General features: G+C 42.4%; 1 protein-coding gene across 15 annotated transcripts in view; it reads left to right on the top strand.

Annotated features, from left to right (window-relative positions):
• The first annotated feature begins 400 nt into the window (after positions 1-400).
• KANSL3 (KAT8 regulatory NSL complex subunit 3) overlaps positions 401-14,241 on the top strand; it is a 43,173-nt gene continuing 29,332 nt past the window's right edge. For 2 of the 15 annotated variants that reach the window (XR_008664828.1, XM_055328148.1), the window contains exons 1-5: positions 586-848; positions 1,511-1,775; positions 4,623-4,793; positions 13,796-13,886; positions 14,028-14,213. Coding sequence is in view for 14 of the 15 variants with exons in the window: in XM_055328148.1 (XP_055184123.1) it covers positions 1,561-1,775; positions 4,623-4,793; positions 13,796-13,886; positions 14,028-14,213 (663 nt within the window). In the remaining variant the exon portion in view is untranslated. The other 13 variants (XM_055328154.1, XM_055328155.1, XM_055328153.1 and 10 more) reach the window with 11 other exon arrangements.

Raw genomic sequence — 14,241 nt, forward strand, 5'->3', positions numbered from 1 at the left:
ACCATCCTGAGATCTCTCTGTGCTCCTGACAGGTAGGGCATTACCCAGTTCATTCTCCCAGCGCCCCCCGCCCCTCCCCCGGGGGTGAAGTATTTGCACATTCAGGGATGAGGGCGACGCTGAGATCTTGCTGGGGTCGTAAAGCCAAGGGGTTTCGGGTTGGAGCTGAGATTCCAACCCCCTGAGTCTGATCTCTACCTGGAGCGGCACTGCCCCCTTAAACGCCTCAGCAGCAGGAGCCGATTCGACTCTGGATTCAGGGCGGACTTCCGCGCCCGAGAGCCGCGCGCCTCCGGGCGCTCCTCTTCCCGCCCCTGGGGCCGCAGGCGCTCGCTCCCGTTCCGGGTTTTGCCGCTCACCACCCTTCTCGGGAGGGAATCCGCTTCCGCGTTTTGCGGGGCGCCGGGCGTGGAGGCGGTAACGCGCACGCGCGCAGGGATTCGGCCCGGGCCGAGCGCGCGGCCCGGCGATTGCGGGTGAGGGAAGGGCCGGCCCCGGCGGGGTGGCGGGTCCGGCGGGTCCGGCGGGTCGCGGCCCGGCCCCGGGCGAGCGGGAGTGTGGGCGAGGGCTTCAGGGCTCCCGGGGCATGCGGGGGCTGGGGGCTAGAGCCCGGGGCCCGGCGGCGGGGGGCAGAGGCGGGCCGCCGTGAGGCGGGCGCCCGGCCGGGCCCGGGCCCGTGACGCGGGCGGGAGGCGGGTGCGAGGCGGCTCCTCCTCGTCGCGAACTCTCGGTGACCTTGGCCGAGTCACTTCTGTGCCCCGAGCTGGCGCCTCCGTCCGTGAAGTGCGAATTATGAGCCCCGCCCGCTAGATGGGGCGCTTGGAGGCTCGGTGGCGAGACCCCGAGGGGTACGTGGAGCGCCGGGCGGTTTGCCGCGGACGATCCACCCGGGGCGGGGGCAGGGCGCCTCCTGGCTTCGCGGTTTTGCTGCGTGCCTGGGGCAGGAGCGCTCGTTTGCGTGTTTTAGGGACTATTACAAGGTAGTCGCAAAACTTTTAACCTAAGAAAGAGGCCCAGGCCCTGCTGTGGGTGGGGTGCTCCCTCGGGCGCGGAGATGGCTCCACGAAGGTGTCGGGATGGGCCGAAGCAGCGGAGCGGGGGAGACCCTCCGTCTTGGGGGAATTAATGTCTGTGATTCCCGTGGTTTGCCCAAGCCCTGCCCGCCCGCCCGCCCCTCCACCCGCGTGCCCAAGAGTTTGTGGTGCTGGCCAAGCAAGTTCAGCATGTGTCCTTGTGAGGCCTTTGTGAACAGTGGAGTCAGCGGGCTCCCCGTAAACGCTGAATTTTGTAGTGAATATGGAGGATCCTAGGGCGCCCATAGTTTTTTTTTTGGGGGGGGGTGGGATCTCGGGAGCCCTTCCTATGATGGGCAAGGGTCTGCGGTGTAGTGGATTACTGAGTTACGAATGATAGAAAGTCACAAAAGTGAGAAGCATGCATATTCGATACTCTGGGTTGGGAGAGATTTAGGATCTTTCAATTGACTTAAACCGAAACTTTTTCGCTGCAGGTGACTAGCACGCAGATACCCATTCTCTGACTTGCTGGCCCTCTACTGACATGGCCCACCGCGGTGGGGAGAGGGACTTCCAGACTTCAGCGCGGCGCATGGGCACCTCGCTGCTCTTTCAGCTTTCAGTGCACGAGCGGGAGCTGGACCTGGTTTTTCTGGATCATAGCTATGCCAAGCCATGGAGTGCCCACCCAGATGCCAGTAGTGCCCGCCCCACGCGCATGCTCTTTGTTACTCCCCGGAGGCAGCACGAAAGTACCATGTGAGTTTGGGCTTCTCTGTCCCAAGGGCTGCCCTTGCCCTAACTGGACAGTCACCAGATGGTGGGGATTAGAGAGGATTTTATTGTGGGCGATTGTATGGGGGCCTTGGATGTTCACTTCAGGTATCCCGCCTCTAATGTAGACATCTGCATTCAAGACCTCTAACAAGTTGGGAAAGCAAACAACGTATCCCCATAGTTAATAGGACTTGTATGGAAAGAGGATTATTTAGCTGGCGAAGAAAAAGACTGAAGAATTGAGTTTTAAAAATCGCCGCTCATGATTAGACTCATTTCCTTTAGTCCAGTGTTCTGGCTTGCTCCAACGCTGGCAACAATGACTTTTTTAAGGGAATGCGATTTCTTTTTCCTGGCTTCACCCAGCAAAGTTTAGGAGCTTTTCCAAGACCTTGCTTTCAGCTTGTCACCCATGGGTTGATACTAACCCTTCCTAGGTGTGATTGTATTTTCAACTGGCTTACATTATAGGGTAAGGATTTTTTTCATAAACTTAACTGTGTAATATGTGATACAATTACATTTGGCCTAAATCAGCTTGTTTAGCACTTCTTTTGAGCTTTAAGGTATTCTAATTTTATTTCAAGATCAGTTGATATATTTTGATGATCAAATCATGCCCTTAATTTGTTAACTTTTTTTGGGGGGAAGAGATTTTTTCTTTGTTTGTTTTAATCTAATCGAATGTCTAATGTTTCCTCTAGGACAAGTTTTAGGTTTCTTGGTGAATAGAAATCTTGTATTTTGCTTCTTTTTACCTCCCATTGAGCCTTAATGAGCTAGAGGTACCATGATGTGTGTGTGTGTGTGTGTGTGTGTGTGTGTGTGTGTTTAAGATTTTATTTATTTATTCATGAGAGACACAGAGAAACAGGCAGAGACACAGGCAGAGGGAGAAGCAGGCTCCACGCAGGGAGCCCGACATGGGACTCTGGGACTCGATCCTCTGGGACTCGATCCGGGTCCCCAGGATCACGCCCCGGGCGAAGACTGCGGCTACTGCCCCTGATGTGTGTGTTTTAAATGAGAATAGAATAGTTGGTTTTACTTTATTTCCCAATGAGGGCAGTATTTGGTTGGCTGTTTTAGTTGTAACAGGGTAGGGGAATCTGTGACTTTTAGGGATAATCTAGCATAATCTTGATGCCTCTGGCATGGGGCATAACTGCAAGAGCTCCTTTATAGCTTCTTGCTAACATTGAAACTCCTGTGTTGGGATGTTTGTGATGTTTTCTTAAAGTGAAATTCCGAGGACTTGCTCATTTCAGTACTTAGAAAATTATTACCTCTTATAAACCATCTCCATGTATAGGTCCTGAAAATGGGAATTTGCATGTTCTAGGGACTTTTTAGGTCATTCTGTCTGGAATATGGGTTGTAGAGAGGGTGTTAGTGGGAGCTAGGGAAGTTGGTGGAGGCTGCCTCATATAGGAATTTGATGCTAAGAGTGGTAATAAGTCCTTAAAGGATTTTAAACTAGAGATTGGATTTATATCACTTTGAATTTTTGTTGAGTAGATATAGCTCAGGAGTGGAAATAGAAGACCTGCTAGGAGACCATTGCAGTAATGGGGGCCAGAGATCATGATAGGTTGAATAGGGGCAGGAATAATACAGATGAAGAAAAAAGATAACCTTGAGATATATTTCATAGGTTGAGCAACAATACCTGTGGTGAATTGGAAAGACAGGCCAGGGTTAAAGGGCAACGGTGAAATTAGGGTGAGTAAGATTTTTGGCTTGAGTAGCTGAGTGGTGCCTTGAGTTGGGGAAGACCAGGAGTGAGGCCCCTAGGGGGTGGGGGATAGTTTTGGAAAGGTGAAATCCAGAGTTCTCTTTTAGGCATACAAGTCCAAGGGCCTAGTCCAATGTCTGGTCCAGAAAAGATAATCAGCTCTTTGACCTACCACCAAATCTAGCTGCACATTATTTCACTTCATTTCATAATGATGTAATTATTCCAGCTATTGGGAATAGATGCAATAAGATCATTGGGGTCAAAAAGTTAAAACTGTTTGGCAGACAGCCAGTCGACCATTTTGATGGGCATGCACTAATTTTAGTGCAGCGAAGAGCCCAGCCCTTATGGCGCTAGGATATCATTAACAACATTTTAAAATATGAAAGATCTATCACATGTCCATTTTTATTTGTTTCTGTTCTAGGCTCCTTACACAGTGAGTTAAATAACTAAGGTGTATACATTCCAGGTGATCTGTCTTAGAGAATCATATGCTTTTATAGTATATAATTAGCTACCAGTTGACTTGATAGTGAAAGGGAAAGTTTGTATGAATAATTTAAAACTTGAGGAACACTGTCCAACGGAACTTTCTGGGATGAGAAAAATGTTCTGTATCTGTGCTGTCTAATATGGTAGCTGCTAGCCACATGTCTGTTGAGCACTTGAAATGTAGCTAGTGTAATGGAGGAACTGAATTTCTGGTTCTGCTTAATTTTTATTAATTTAAATAGTTGCATTGTGGCTTATAGTTACTGTATTGGAAAGCACATCTAGGCAGTCATCTGTTTGCTTATGGAAAATTTTTGTCTTTTAAAAACAATAGCTATTTGTCATTTTTTTATATACACTTGTTTTAAAATGACTTTGTATTCCCCCAGCACATAACAGCATGTCAGAGGGCAGAGATCTAGACAAGTGTGGGAAAGATGACTTTGGATCATAATTTTCTTGTGGGTATAATGTGCTTATGCATACTTTAAAGCTGATTATATTAAAGAGTCATTTTTTGGCAACCAGATGATCGTTAAACACCTGTGTTGTGTGAAGTACGTGTGGCCTGGTCCTATTTCCTCACCTGTTTACAGTGAATCAGACGTCCCAATAGATGTGGAGACAGTCACATCAACCCCTGTGCCGCTCTATGACAATCAGAAGGCACGCAGCGTGATGAATGAGTGTGAACGGCATGTCATCTTCGCCAGGACGGATGCAGATGCCCCTCCTCCACCAGAGGATTGGGAGGAGCATGTCAACAGGTAGGCTGCTGCTCTGGAGGACTAGTCACTACAGGGTTAATGGTCATTGCATTGTAAATATTTTATATCATCATCTTCATTGAAACACATCTATTAGGAGCTTACTTCATTTGTAGCCACAGGTGTCAGAATGTTTTCTTAACTCTGTTATAACTCAGCTCAGGATGCAGTGAGGTGCTGGAGAGGAGGGCTTGTGTCTCAGCCATCTTTGCATCCCTGACACCTAGGACACTGCCTGGCACATAGTAGGCATATAATAAATGTTTGTTGAATAAGTAAGTGAATTAAATGTGACTAGTATGACTAGTTCTGTATCTCATATATTAGAGGTTATGATTTTGGAGTTAGCCAGACTATAAACAAACAAGCCATTAAATAAGAGTACATTTCTAAGTTAACTGTATTTATATAGTCTATAACTAGAGTAATGAAAATGTTTTGGAGTCACTTGAAAAGCTAACAGATGTTTGATTTGAATGGCTTTTAAAAATAGATTTGCAGTCTGTGGTTTTGAGGGAGTTTTCATGAGTCTGTTGGCTGATTTTATTCCCATGCTTCCTACCGACCCAGAGGACCCCGTTCCTCTCTGACCCATTTGTTATCCTTTGGCACACATTTATTTTTTACTTATGGCATAAGAACTTAATGAAGGTAAAACTTACATACCATGCAATTCACCTGTTTAATGTGTACAATCGGTGGTTTTTAGTATATGCACCACCACAGTCAATTTGATGAACATTTTTTGTCATCCTCAGAAGAAACTCCATACCCATTTCCTCCTAACCCCTTCATCCTCTGGCAACCACCAGTCTGCTCTCTGACTCTAAGTTTACCTATTGGATGTTTCATATAAATGGAATCATACAATATGTGGCCTTTTGTGTCTGGCTTTTTTCACTTAGCATAATGTTTCAAGGTTCATTCAATGTTGTAGCTTGAGTCAAATACTTCATTCCCTTTTATTGTTGAAATTGTGTCCATATACCACATTTTGTTTATCTGTGATATTTGAGTTGCTAACACTTTTTGGCTATTTTGAATAATGTTGCTATGAACATCTGTGTACTTATTTTTTTGTGGACATATGTTTTCAGTTCTCTTACATATATATTTAAAAGTGGAAATGCTGGGTCATATGGTAACTTTGTTTAGCTTTTGAGGAATTTCCAACTCTTTTTTTTAAAGGGGCTACACCATTTTACATTCCCACCAGCAGTGTATGAGAGTTCCAGTTTTCCTACATCTTTGTCAACACTTGTTATTGTCTGCCTCTTTTTTTTTAATTATTACCATTCTAGAAGATGCAAAGTGACATCTCATTGTGGCTTTAATTTGCATTTGCCTGATGGCTCTTGCTCTCTCTGTCTACTGTGTAAGGGATTGTTAAAATCTTCACATCAGGAGTGTGTAGGTGGTAAACTTGCCATAATGTTGGAGAGCTCTTGTTTTATAATAATGGAAGAGGAGGAGGTAATTAGGAAGAAGGGTAGGAGGTTTGAGGCAATTGGCATGGTTGTTGAGCCTGGTCAGAAGTGAGGATTAAGCAGGTATGCTTGTGTGAGGAAGGTAGTCACTATTGAAGGAGGAGCAGTTCTGCATCTGGGTGAAGAGCTTGTGAAGTTGTTTGCAGTCTTGAGTTGGAATTAATTGTTGTGCCCAAAGAAGGGGAAATGCTCTCCAGAGCTTCAGCTAAAGAAGGGAACTTCCACTGTGAATGAAGATTAACTACTAGAGTATTACCGGAGTCAATGAATGCAGCAAAATAATTTATTGCCATTGTTATAGTTAATAATAATAAAAAATAGTGACAATGGTAGTACCAAAAACGAACTGCCATTTGTTGAGTGCTTTCTAGGTGCCAGGCATTGTGTCATGTACTTCATATGCATTATTTCTTTTAATCCTCACAATAATTCTCTGAGCTATATCCTTTCTTTGTTTCTATTTTATAAGATGAAGAAACTGAGCTCAGGGAATTTAAGAAACCTTAGTTTAGGAAATGATGGAGCAGGAATTTGTTCAAAGCAAGCTGTCTGACTCCAGAGCTCAGTGTTCTTGACTGTGTATCCTCTCTTTAAGGGCACATCTCTTAAAAAGAGAGACCAGTAGTGGTGGCTGAACAAGGTGGCCTCACACCATTATGTATCCCTTTGTGGTGGTACTGATTGCCTTGTCCTCAGTTTGCAATTTATGAAACTGTGTGGGAGAATTGCATGAGGTTTTTTTTATCTGTTCACCCATGGTCATGATTAAGAGGTTTTTGGGGACTTTTCATACTTAACAAAGTCATCAGAGACTTAATGCATATGAATATTTGATTCTTAATTTATAAGAAGAGAAATAACCTTGCAAGGCAGATGAGACACTGGGGTGGCCTGGCCAGAGCATCAGTTCTCAGTAGGAGAGTCTGGGAAGCTATTCTGTTCCAGAAGTGGGTGGTGAGTGGACAGTCTGCCCTGGAGGCACCCTCCTTCAACAAGGCAGCTGGAAGCACCCATCTTTCTTCAAAGCAAGATGGGCTCACAGAGTAGGCCAGGGCACACCATCACCTGCCCAGGCCTGCAGAGAAACAGTGACAGAGTCTTATCTTTGGCTTGTCTTTCTCCATGTGGACCTTCCATCCTTCTGTTATGACATTGCCACAGATTGATATGATTAATTAGCGCTCAGTTTATCTCAGATTATTTGTTTTTTAGTGTCTGATGAGATTTTGGAGGAGTCCTCTCATTAGCAACAGGCTTACAAACCATCTCTTCAGGTAGGTCACTTTTGCACACAGCTAATTTCATTATTTGATGATACTTATTGGCTTCAATTTCAGAGGTCACCATTTTATGACCTTGTCCCCGAATCCTGGATGTGTAGCCTGTGTAGAGCTTGCAGTTAGTTCCCTCTGCTCTGATTATAATCATCTTGTTGCCATTCTTTCCCTTGACTTGATTGTTAAATTGCTGCTTCTTTTCTTCCTGTATAAAATTCTGTAAAATTACAGTTTCCCACATCAAGAACTCATGGGCTATAGAATGGTGCCCTAGAAATCTGTTTTTCTTTAGAAGTTACTGATCTATCAGTAGAGTCAGAAATTTAATTTTCTTTGTCAAAGCCTTTCCCCCCCCTCTTGAATTATTTTAGTAGAAACTGCTTTTATATAGCTTTCTGTGTATAGATAATGAAGGCCCCCCTCCTACTCCTAACTGACTCTAACTTTCTCTAGTAATGCCTAATATTTTGTAAAACAGTTTAAATATTCTTCTGTGCCTGATTTAATTGCCTAGATCAGGGGTTGGCAAACTGTGGTCCATGTGCCAAATTTGACCCATTGCTTGTTTCTCTATGGCCCATGAGCTACGAACAGTTGAAAAAATTAAAAAGACCCATAAAATTCAGATTTCAGTGTCCATAAATACAGTTTCACTGGAACACAGCCATGCACGTTATTTAGGTATCGTCTGTGTCTGCTTTTGCGCTATACCTATAGAGTTGATTAGTTGTGACCCAGACCATGTGGCCCACAAACTGAAATGTTTACACTCTAGTCTGTTAAGGAAAAGTTTGCTGACCTCTGGTCTAGATCATGCTCTTGTGTCTGCATGTCAAAGTCATGTGACTTGTAGAACCTTTTAAAATGATTTATATTTGCTGGTATAGCACTGTTCTGAGGAAGTTGGACTGGCTTTTTTTTCCCCAGATGTTTTGTCAAATTCCAAATTTAATTAGATGCACAGGTTTTTTTTTTTTTTTTTTTTTTTTAAGATTTTATTCATTCATTTGACAGAGAGAGAGAGAGCACAAGCAGGGGGAAGGGCAGAGGGAGAGGGAGAAGCAGGCTCCTTGCTGATGCGGGCTGATCCCAGGTGATCCCAGGACCCTGGGATCATGACCCAAGTCAAAGGCAGATGCTTAACCACTTAACCGATGGAGCCACGCAGGCGCCTCAGATGCATAGGTTTTGAAAGATATTTGATAAAATACTCCTGATACATGATATTTCTCAGCATGGTCAAATGGATTTTAGGACATTCCCAGCGTTTCAGTAAAAGTATCTATTGTCCTTAAGCAGGTTGTCTTATTTTAAAATTCAGAACTTCTGAAATCAGCCAAAGAAAAATTGCTCTTTGTTTTAAAATTTGCTCTAATTATATCTCTCAATATTGTATATATCTGTGTATTAATTTTAGATTGGATGTTTGAAATTTTGAGTCAGAGATCTTTGAGTTGTTTTTCCCTTCCCCCCCCCTTTCTTCCTTTCTCCTATTGTCTAAGCAAGGAATTATATGTAAAAAATAAATGTGGCCTAATCAGTCTTTCCAGTGTTTTCTCTCTCTCAGTTTGACTTCGAGTTAAATCCTTTAGACATTTTAATATTGAATTAGTCTCCCTTGTAACAGTATCAGAGAAAGAACAATTGCCTTTGAAAATATCTGGCTTTTTTTGGGACTAGTGTGACTTTGGCTGCTTTGGATACGATGAGCCAGAGGTCAGACATCAGTCAGGTTCTATCAAAGCAGGGGGAATATGAGATTATCTGATCTCATCTAAGAAATGAAGAAAAGGCACCTTTGCACTCATGAAAATTGAATTGGTTTAGGTGGGGGGGAACACATTGACTCACCACAGTTCCCATCAGCTATTTGACTGTTTAGACTTGTATTTAAAATTCTGTCTCCTGTTTTTAAATTTTTCCTTAATTATATCTTTTGCATGCTCTTTATCTTAATCTTGGGTTAGATCATTTTTTTTCTGCCCACTTAATTTTCCAGCCTCCCACGAAGCTGACAAAATATAGAGAACACGTTTCAGTTCTTGGAGTCACTTTGTTATATATCTAGCAACAATCCTAAGAACTTTTTCTGGGATTTTAGACTTTCAACATTGTGGTTTTTCAATTTAATTTCAGCTGTCATTGGTGTATCGTAGTAACTTCTATAAGTAGCTTTCTAGCCCCCCTCCCATTTTGTTCACATCATTTTTCTTGCTTCCATCATTTTGGGTTTTAGAATAAATACAGAGTAAAAAAGAATAGAGAAAACATCCTGTTATATAATAAAAACAGGATAATTTTGTAAATGCTGTTGGTGCCTTGTAAATAAATTATACCTCATTCTGAGTCCTTGGAATTAAAGTTTGCAACATGATTGATAGACTTTGAGAAAGTATGAGATTGTTGAACATGAAGAAATTGTATTCATTCCTTAACCTATTTGATTAAAAGTGAGCATGATTGCCAGAGGTGAGGCTACAGTGTAATAACACTTTTGAGGTGTTGCAGTTTCTTTATTCATACTATTTTCACAGAACTGGAAATTAGACATTTTCGACACAGATAGCTTTTGATCTTTCATTTCCACTTCAAGAAATTTATTCTACAGAGGTACTTGCATGCCCGTGTAAAGATGCAGACAGATGTGTGTATGGTGGGGAAAGGAAGGGTGGTCACTGCACCTGTTTATAAAGCAATAAAAGAGACACAACCTAAATGCCCACCAGTAGGGTAGAACCAGGCATTAAAAACAAAGAGGTGTGTTAATATGGAAATAGATCCTTGGATTTCCAAGCCCACCTGAGAATCGATATACATGAGAAAGCGACTATTCATGTGAATGTGTGTGCATTTAAGTTATGTGAAGGCAAATGAGATTGAAAACCAATAGGCTGGAGCTGCTTGTCCCTACAAGCAGTGATCCCAAGGTATCCGGAGGAGTTGAAGCTTCTCCCCACCTCTCAAGTCAGAAATCTCTGAAATACCAAACCACAACAAAAACTGACTAAATCCCGATGAAGTAGCAGGAATTAAACCAAGAGAATGAGGGGAAAATAAGAAAAAGGACAATTCCACAAAACCTAAGTCTGCCTTTAGTACCTCACAAAGGGGTTATGAAAGAGCAGGAGGCTTGGAGGGTTAAGGGATTCAGCTGTAGCAAGGATAGTTACTGAAGATAGAGGCTGCTTCTGAATTCTCCATCATGGACTCCAGCTGCTCTCTTACAACTTCTGCTCCCGTCGGTAATCATAACTACCTGAGTTTTTGGTTGCTGGAAGCCACCTTGGAGGCCATGTCATCCACATCTATTTTATAGTCAAGGAGACTGAGGACACATAGCCGGTTCTTTATTGCAGACCTGGTTAGAGTCTTGACTCCTAGGTAGTATTCTCTTGGATTGTGTAACTGTAGTCAGTTGTAAAACTGGAGATGTAATAGGGAGAGATTTTATTTTACAGAGGAAATGAAGGCCTGTTACTTTGTCCCTTTCTAGAGGGTATTTATTCTTTCTAAGGACAGTAGGATAGTTGCAGAAAGTGAATAACAGGGTAATTTGTCTTCCATCTGCATATTTACTGGCATGTTCCTAGTATTCTTAGATGACCTGTAGAAAAGAGGGTATCTTGCTGGTGGTGTATGATGGGAAGGATACTAGTCTGTTATAAGAGAATTTGAGATTGTTGAAGGTGTTTCAAGTAGCTTCCCTCAGTTTGCCCACCCAGGCATGGTGAAGGGCTAAGTTTACAGTTGAGCCTGGATCATGTTTCAGCATTCTCTCCTGCTCAGTGCTTAGTGTGGTACGGAGTGTAAGGGTTGGAACTGCACTCAGCCGTTTACAGGACTTAGAATATAGTATGCATAATGCATACAGTTCATCCATTTATTTATTCTTCAGCAGATGTTCAAGTGTCTTTTGTGTGCTAGGCACGGTTTTACATTCTGGGGATATAACACTTAAAACCAACAAAAATCCCCGCCATGTTGCACTTTACATTGTAGCAAAGGGAGACACGCTAAACAAAGAAGTAAAATGGGTAGAGCAGGAGGTGGTCACACGGCTGGAAAGGGGACTAAGGAATCTGGGTATTAGTAGTTTTAAATAAGAGTGAGTCAGGAAAAGCCTCAGTAGAAGGTAATGAATGTTTCAGCAGCGACCTGAAAGAGATTGGAGAGGGAGCCATTGTTTCAGGTAGAAGGAATGGATGACCAGGGCCTAGTCTGTGTTGTGGAAGCATATAGGGTATGTGTGTCAGGTAGGGTGGGGCAATGTGGTGAAGTTCAGGGAGTCAGGGGCAGTCATGGATGATAAGGTTAGAGAGGCAGTAGGGTCCAGATAGGCCACTGCAAGGAGGGACATGCTTGTAACTTATTGAAGTAGAGCCATGAAAGGCCTTTGAGCAGAGTGACATGATCTGCCTTAGGTTATTTTGATTGATTTTTTTCCCCAGAATTGATTTTCCAAATTGATTTTCCAAAAGGTTGTACTAATTTATATTTCCATCAACAAAGTATGGAGGGACCTGTTTTCCTATACTCTCACAGTACAGAGTATTATTAAATTAATTTTACCCATTTGATAGGTGAAAAATAATGTTTTATGATTTTCATTTGCATGTTTGATTTTGGAGGGAGTTGACTAATTTTTTTGTGTGAATTGCCTTTTCATGTTCTTCGCCCATTGTTTTTGTTTTGAGTATTTTATCATTTTCTCACTAATTTTCTGGTGACTTTTTCTATTTCGATGAAATGACAGTTATTTTTCCATTGTGTTTTGACTTTATAATAGTTTAGTTTTTTCCTTTGTAGAAGTTTGAAATTTTTATCTTCATATCTTTATTTTTTTTAAAAGGTTTTATTTATTTGAGAGAAAGAGACAGATAGAGAGTACAAGTAGGGAGGAAAAGGAGAAGCAGGCACCCTGCTGAGGGGAGCCCATGCAGGTCTCAATCCCAGGACCCTGGGGTCATAACCTGAGCCACCTAGGCCCTAGCCCTCCCTATCTTTGTATCTTTAACATTTATCTTTCTTTTATGGCTTTTAGGTATTAGGTCATATTCAGAAAAGTTTTACTCATTCTAGGATATATATATATATATGTATGTATTTACCACTTTTTCTTATTAGTAACTATTTTTTCCTATTTAACTTTTCTACTTAGAATTTATTTTGGTGTAAAGAGTGATGTGTAGGGGTCTAGATTTTCTTTTTCCAATTGGGTAGTGGTTGTCTCAGCCCTATTTACTTTAACCTTACTGATTGAAATGCTACTATGATCTCATTCCAGGTTCTCATTTGGGTCTGGCATCCACATAAATTGTTTTTTTAAAGGTAACTTAATCACTAGCTTTGTGTGTGTGTGTGGTAGGGAGAGTTGATAAACATATATTAATTGAGCATCTTCTATTACCTTTTCTTAGTCTCTTTAGAAAGGTTACTGTCCAGAGTTGGAGTATTAGTCGTTAAGATTGCCAGGAGTGGGCTGAGGGGAGACTTAAATAAGCTCCTTGCACTGTACTAGGTGTGATGAGGTGGGAACAAAAGCAGTAGAACTAGTTTCTAATTGTGGATGTTTACTGCTGAATTGGAGGAGGATACACAAAGCCTTCCCTAATCAAAGTAGAAGTGTGTATGCCAGTGTCATGAGGAGATGGTACAGTGTTAACTTATATGGAACAGAGCATTCAAAAGGAAATTTGTTAATTGTGTAGTATACAGAAAAATATAAAAAATAATACATGGAAAAGGGAGAGTAGTAGTATGGGATGCAGTATTAGGGAAAAGCTTCATTTGTTATATTCCTGTTTATATTCTTAAATGTAATTTAAATAGGCCTCTTAGTCTGAGGTTTTAGTACATTGAAATGCTTGTTTATCCTGTCTTTTAATGTGAAATATTAAACTTGTAAAATTCAAATATATCTGTGCAGTGGTGCCATGCTATTTTTTATTAATGGATTATTTTAGCCTCTAGATAAATAATTAGCTTTGCTAGCACTGTAAAAAACTTCATTCATAACTGGTTTTGACTTGTGTATATATTAATACAAATGTATGCTGAAGTGACTTATGGACAGGATTGGGACCAAAATCTAGGTGTTGTGCTTTAGCTCAGTGGTCTTGCATTAAGCTGCTTTGAGTTATATTGTTTCATATTGTGGACAGAAAACATCTTTGTACAATGTACATGCATGAGGAGTGTCCCGATGTTTGACTTTAATTCCTCTGAGTTTCTCTTATAGGACTGGTTGGACAATGGCCCAGAACAAGCTATTTAACAAGATCCTCAAAGCCCTGCAGTCTGACCGCCTTGCCCGATTGGCCAATGAAGGGGTAAGACTCCAGAAAACGGCCCCATGGTGTTCCCTCCCTAGTTTAGCCTTACTGGCTGACTAACTTGTTGTTCCCTTGCCACCTGCCCCAGTTATTAACAAGGTGGCCTTCATGTATTACCACTTCACTTACATCTTCTAGGCTTGCAATGAGCCAGTGCTGCGCCGTGTTGCCGTGGACAAGTGTGCAAGGAGAGTGCGGCAGGCTCTGGCAAGTGTGAGCTGGGACACCAAGCTGATCCAGTGGCTGCATACCACCCTGGTGGAGACGTTGAGTCTGCCCATGCTGGCCGCCTACCTAGATGCTTTGCAGACACTCAAAGGGAAGGTAAGGTTATGACTGGCGTCTGCCCCTT

Source organism: Nyctereutes procyonoides, unplaced genomic scaffold, assembly GCF_905146905.1.
Source record: "Nyctereutes procyonoides isolate TBG_1078 unplaced genomic scaffold, NYPRO_anot_genome, whole genome shotgun sequence".
Classification (NCBI taxonomy): domain Eukaryota; kingdom Metazoa; phylum Chordata; class Mammalia; order Carnivora; family Canidae; genus Nyctereutes; species Nyctereutes procyonoides.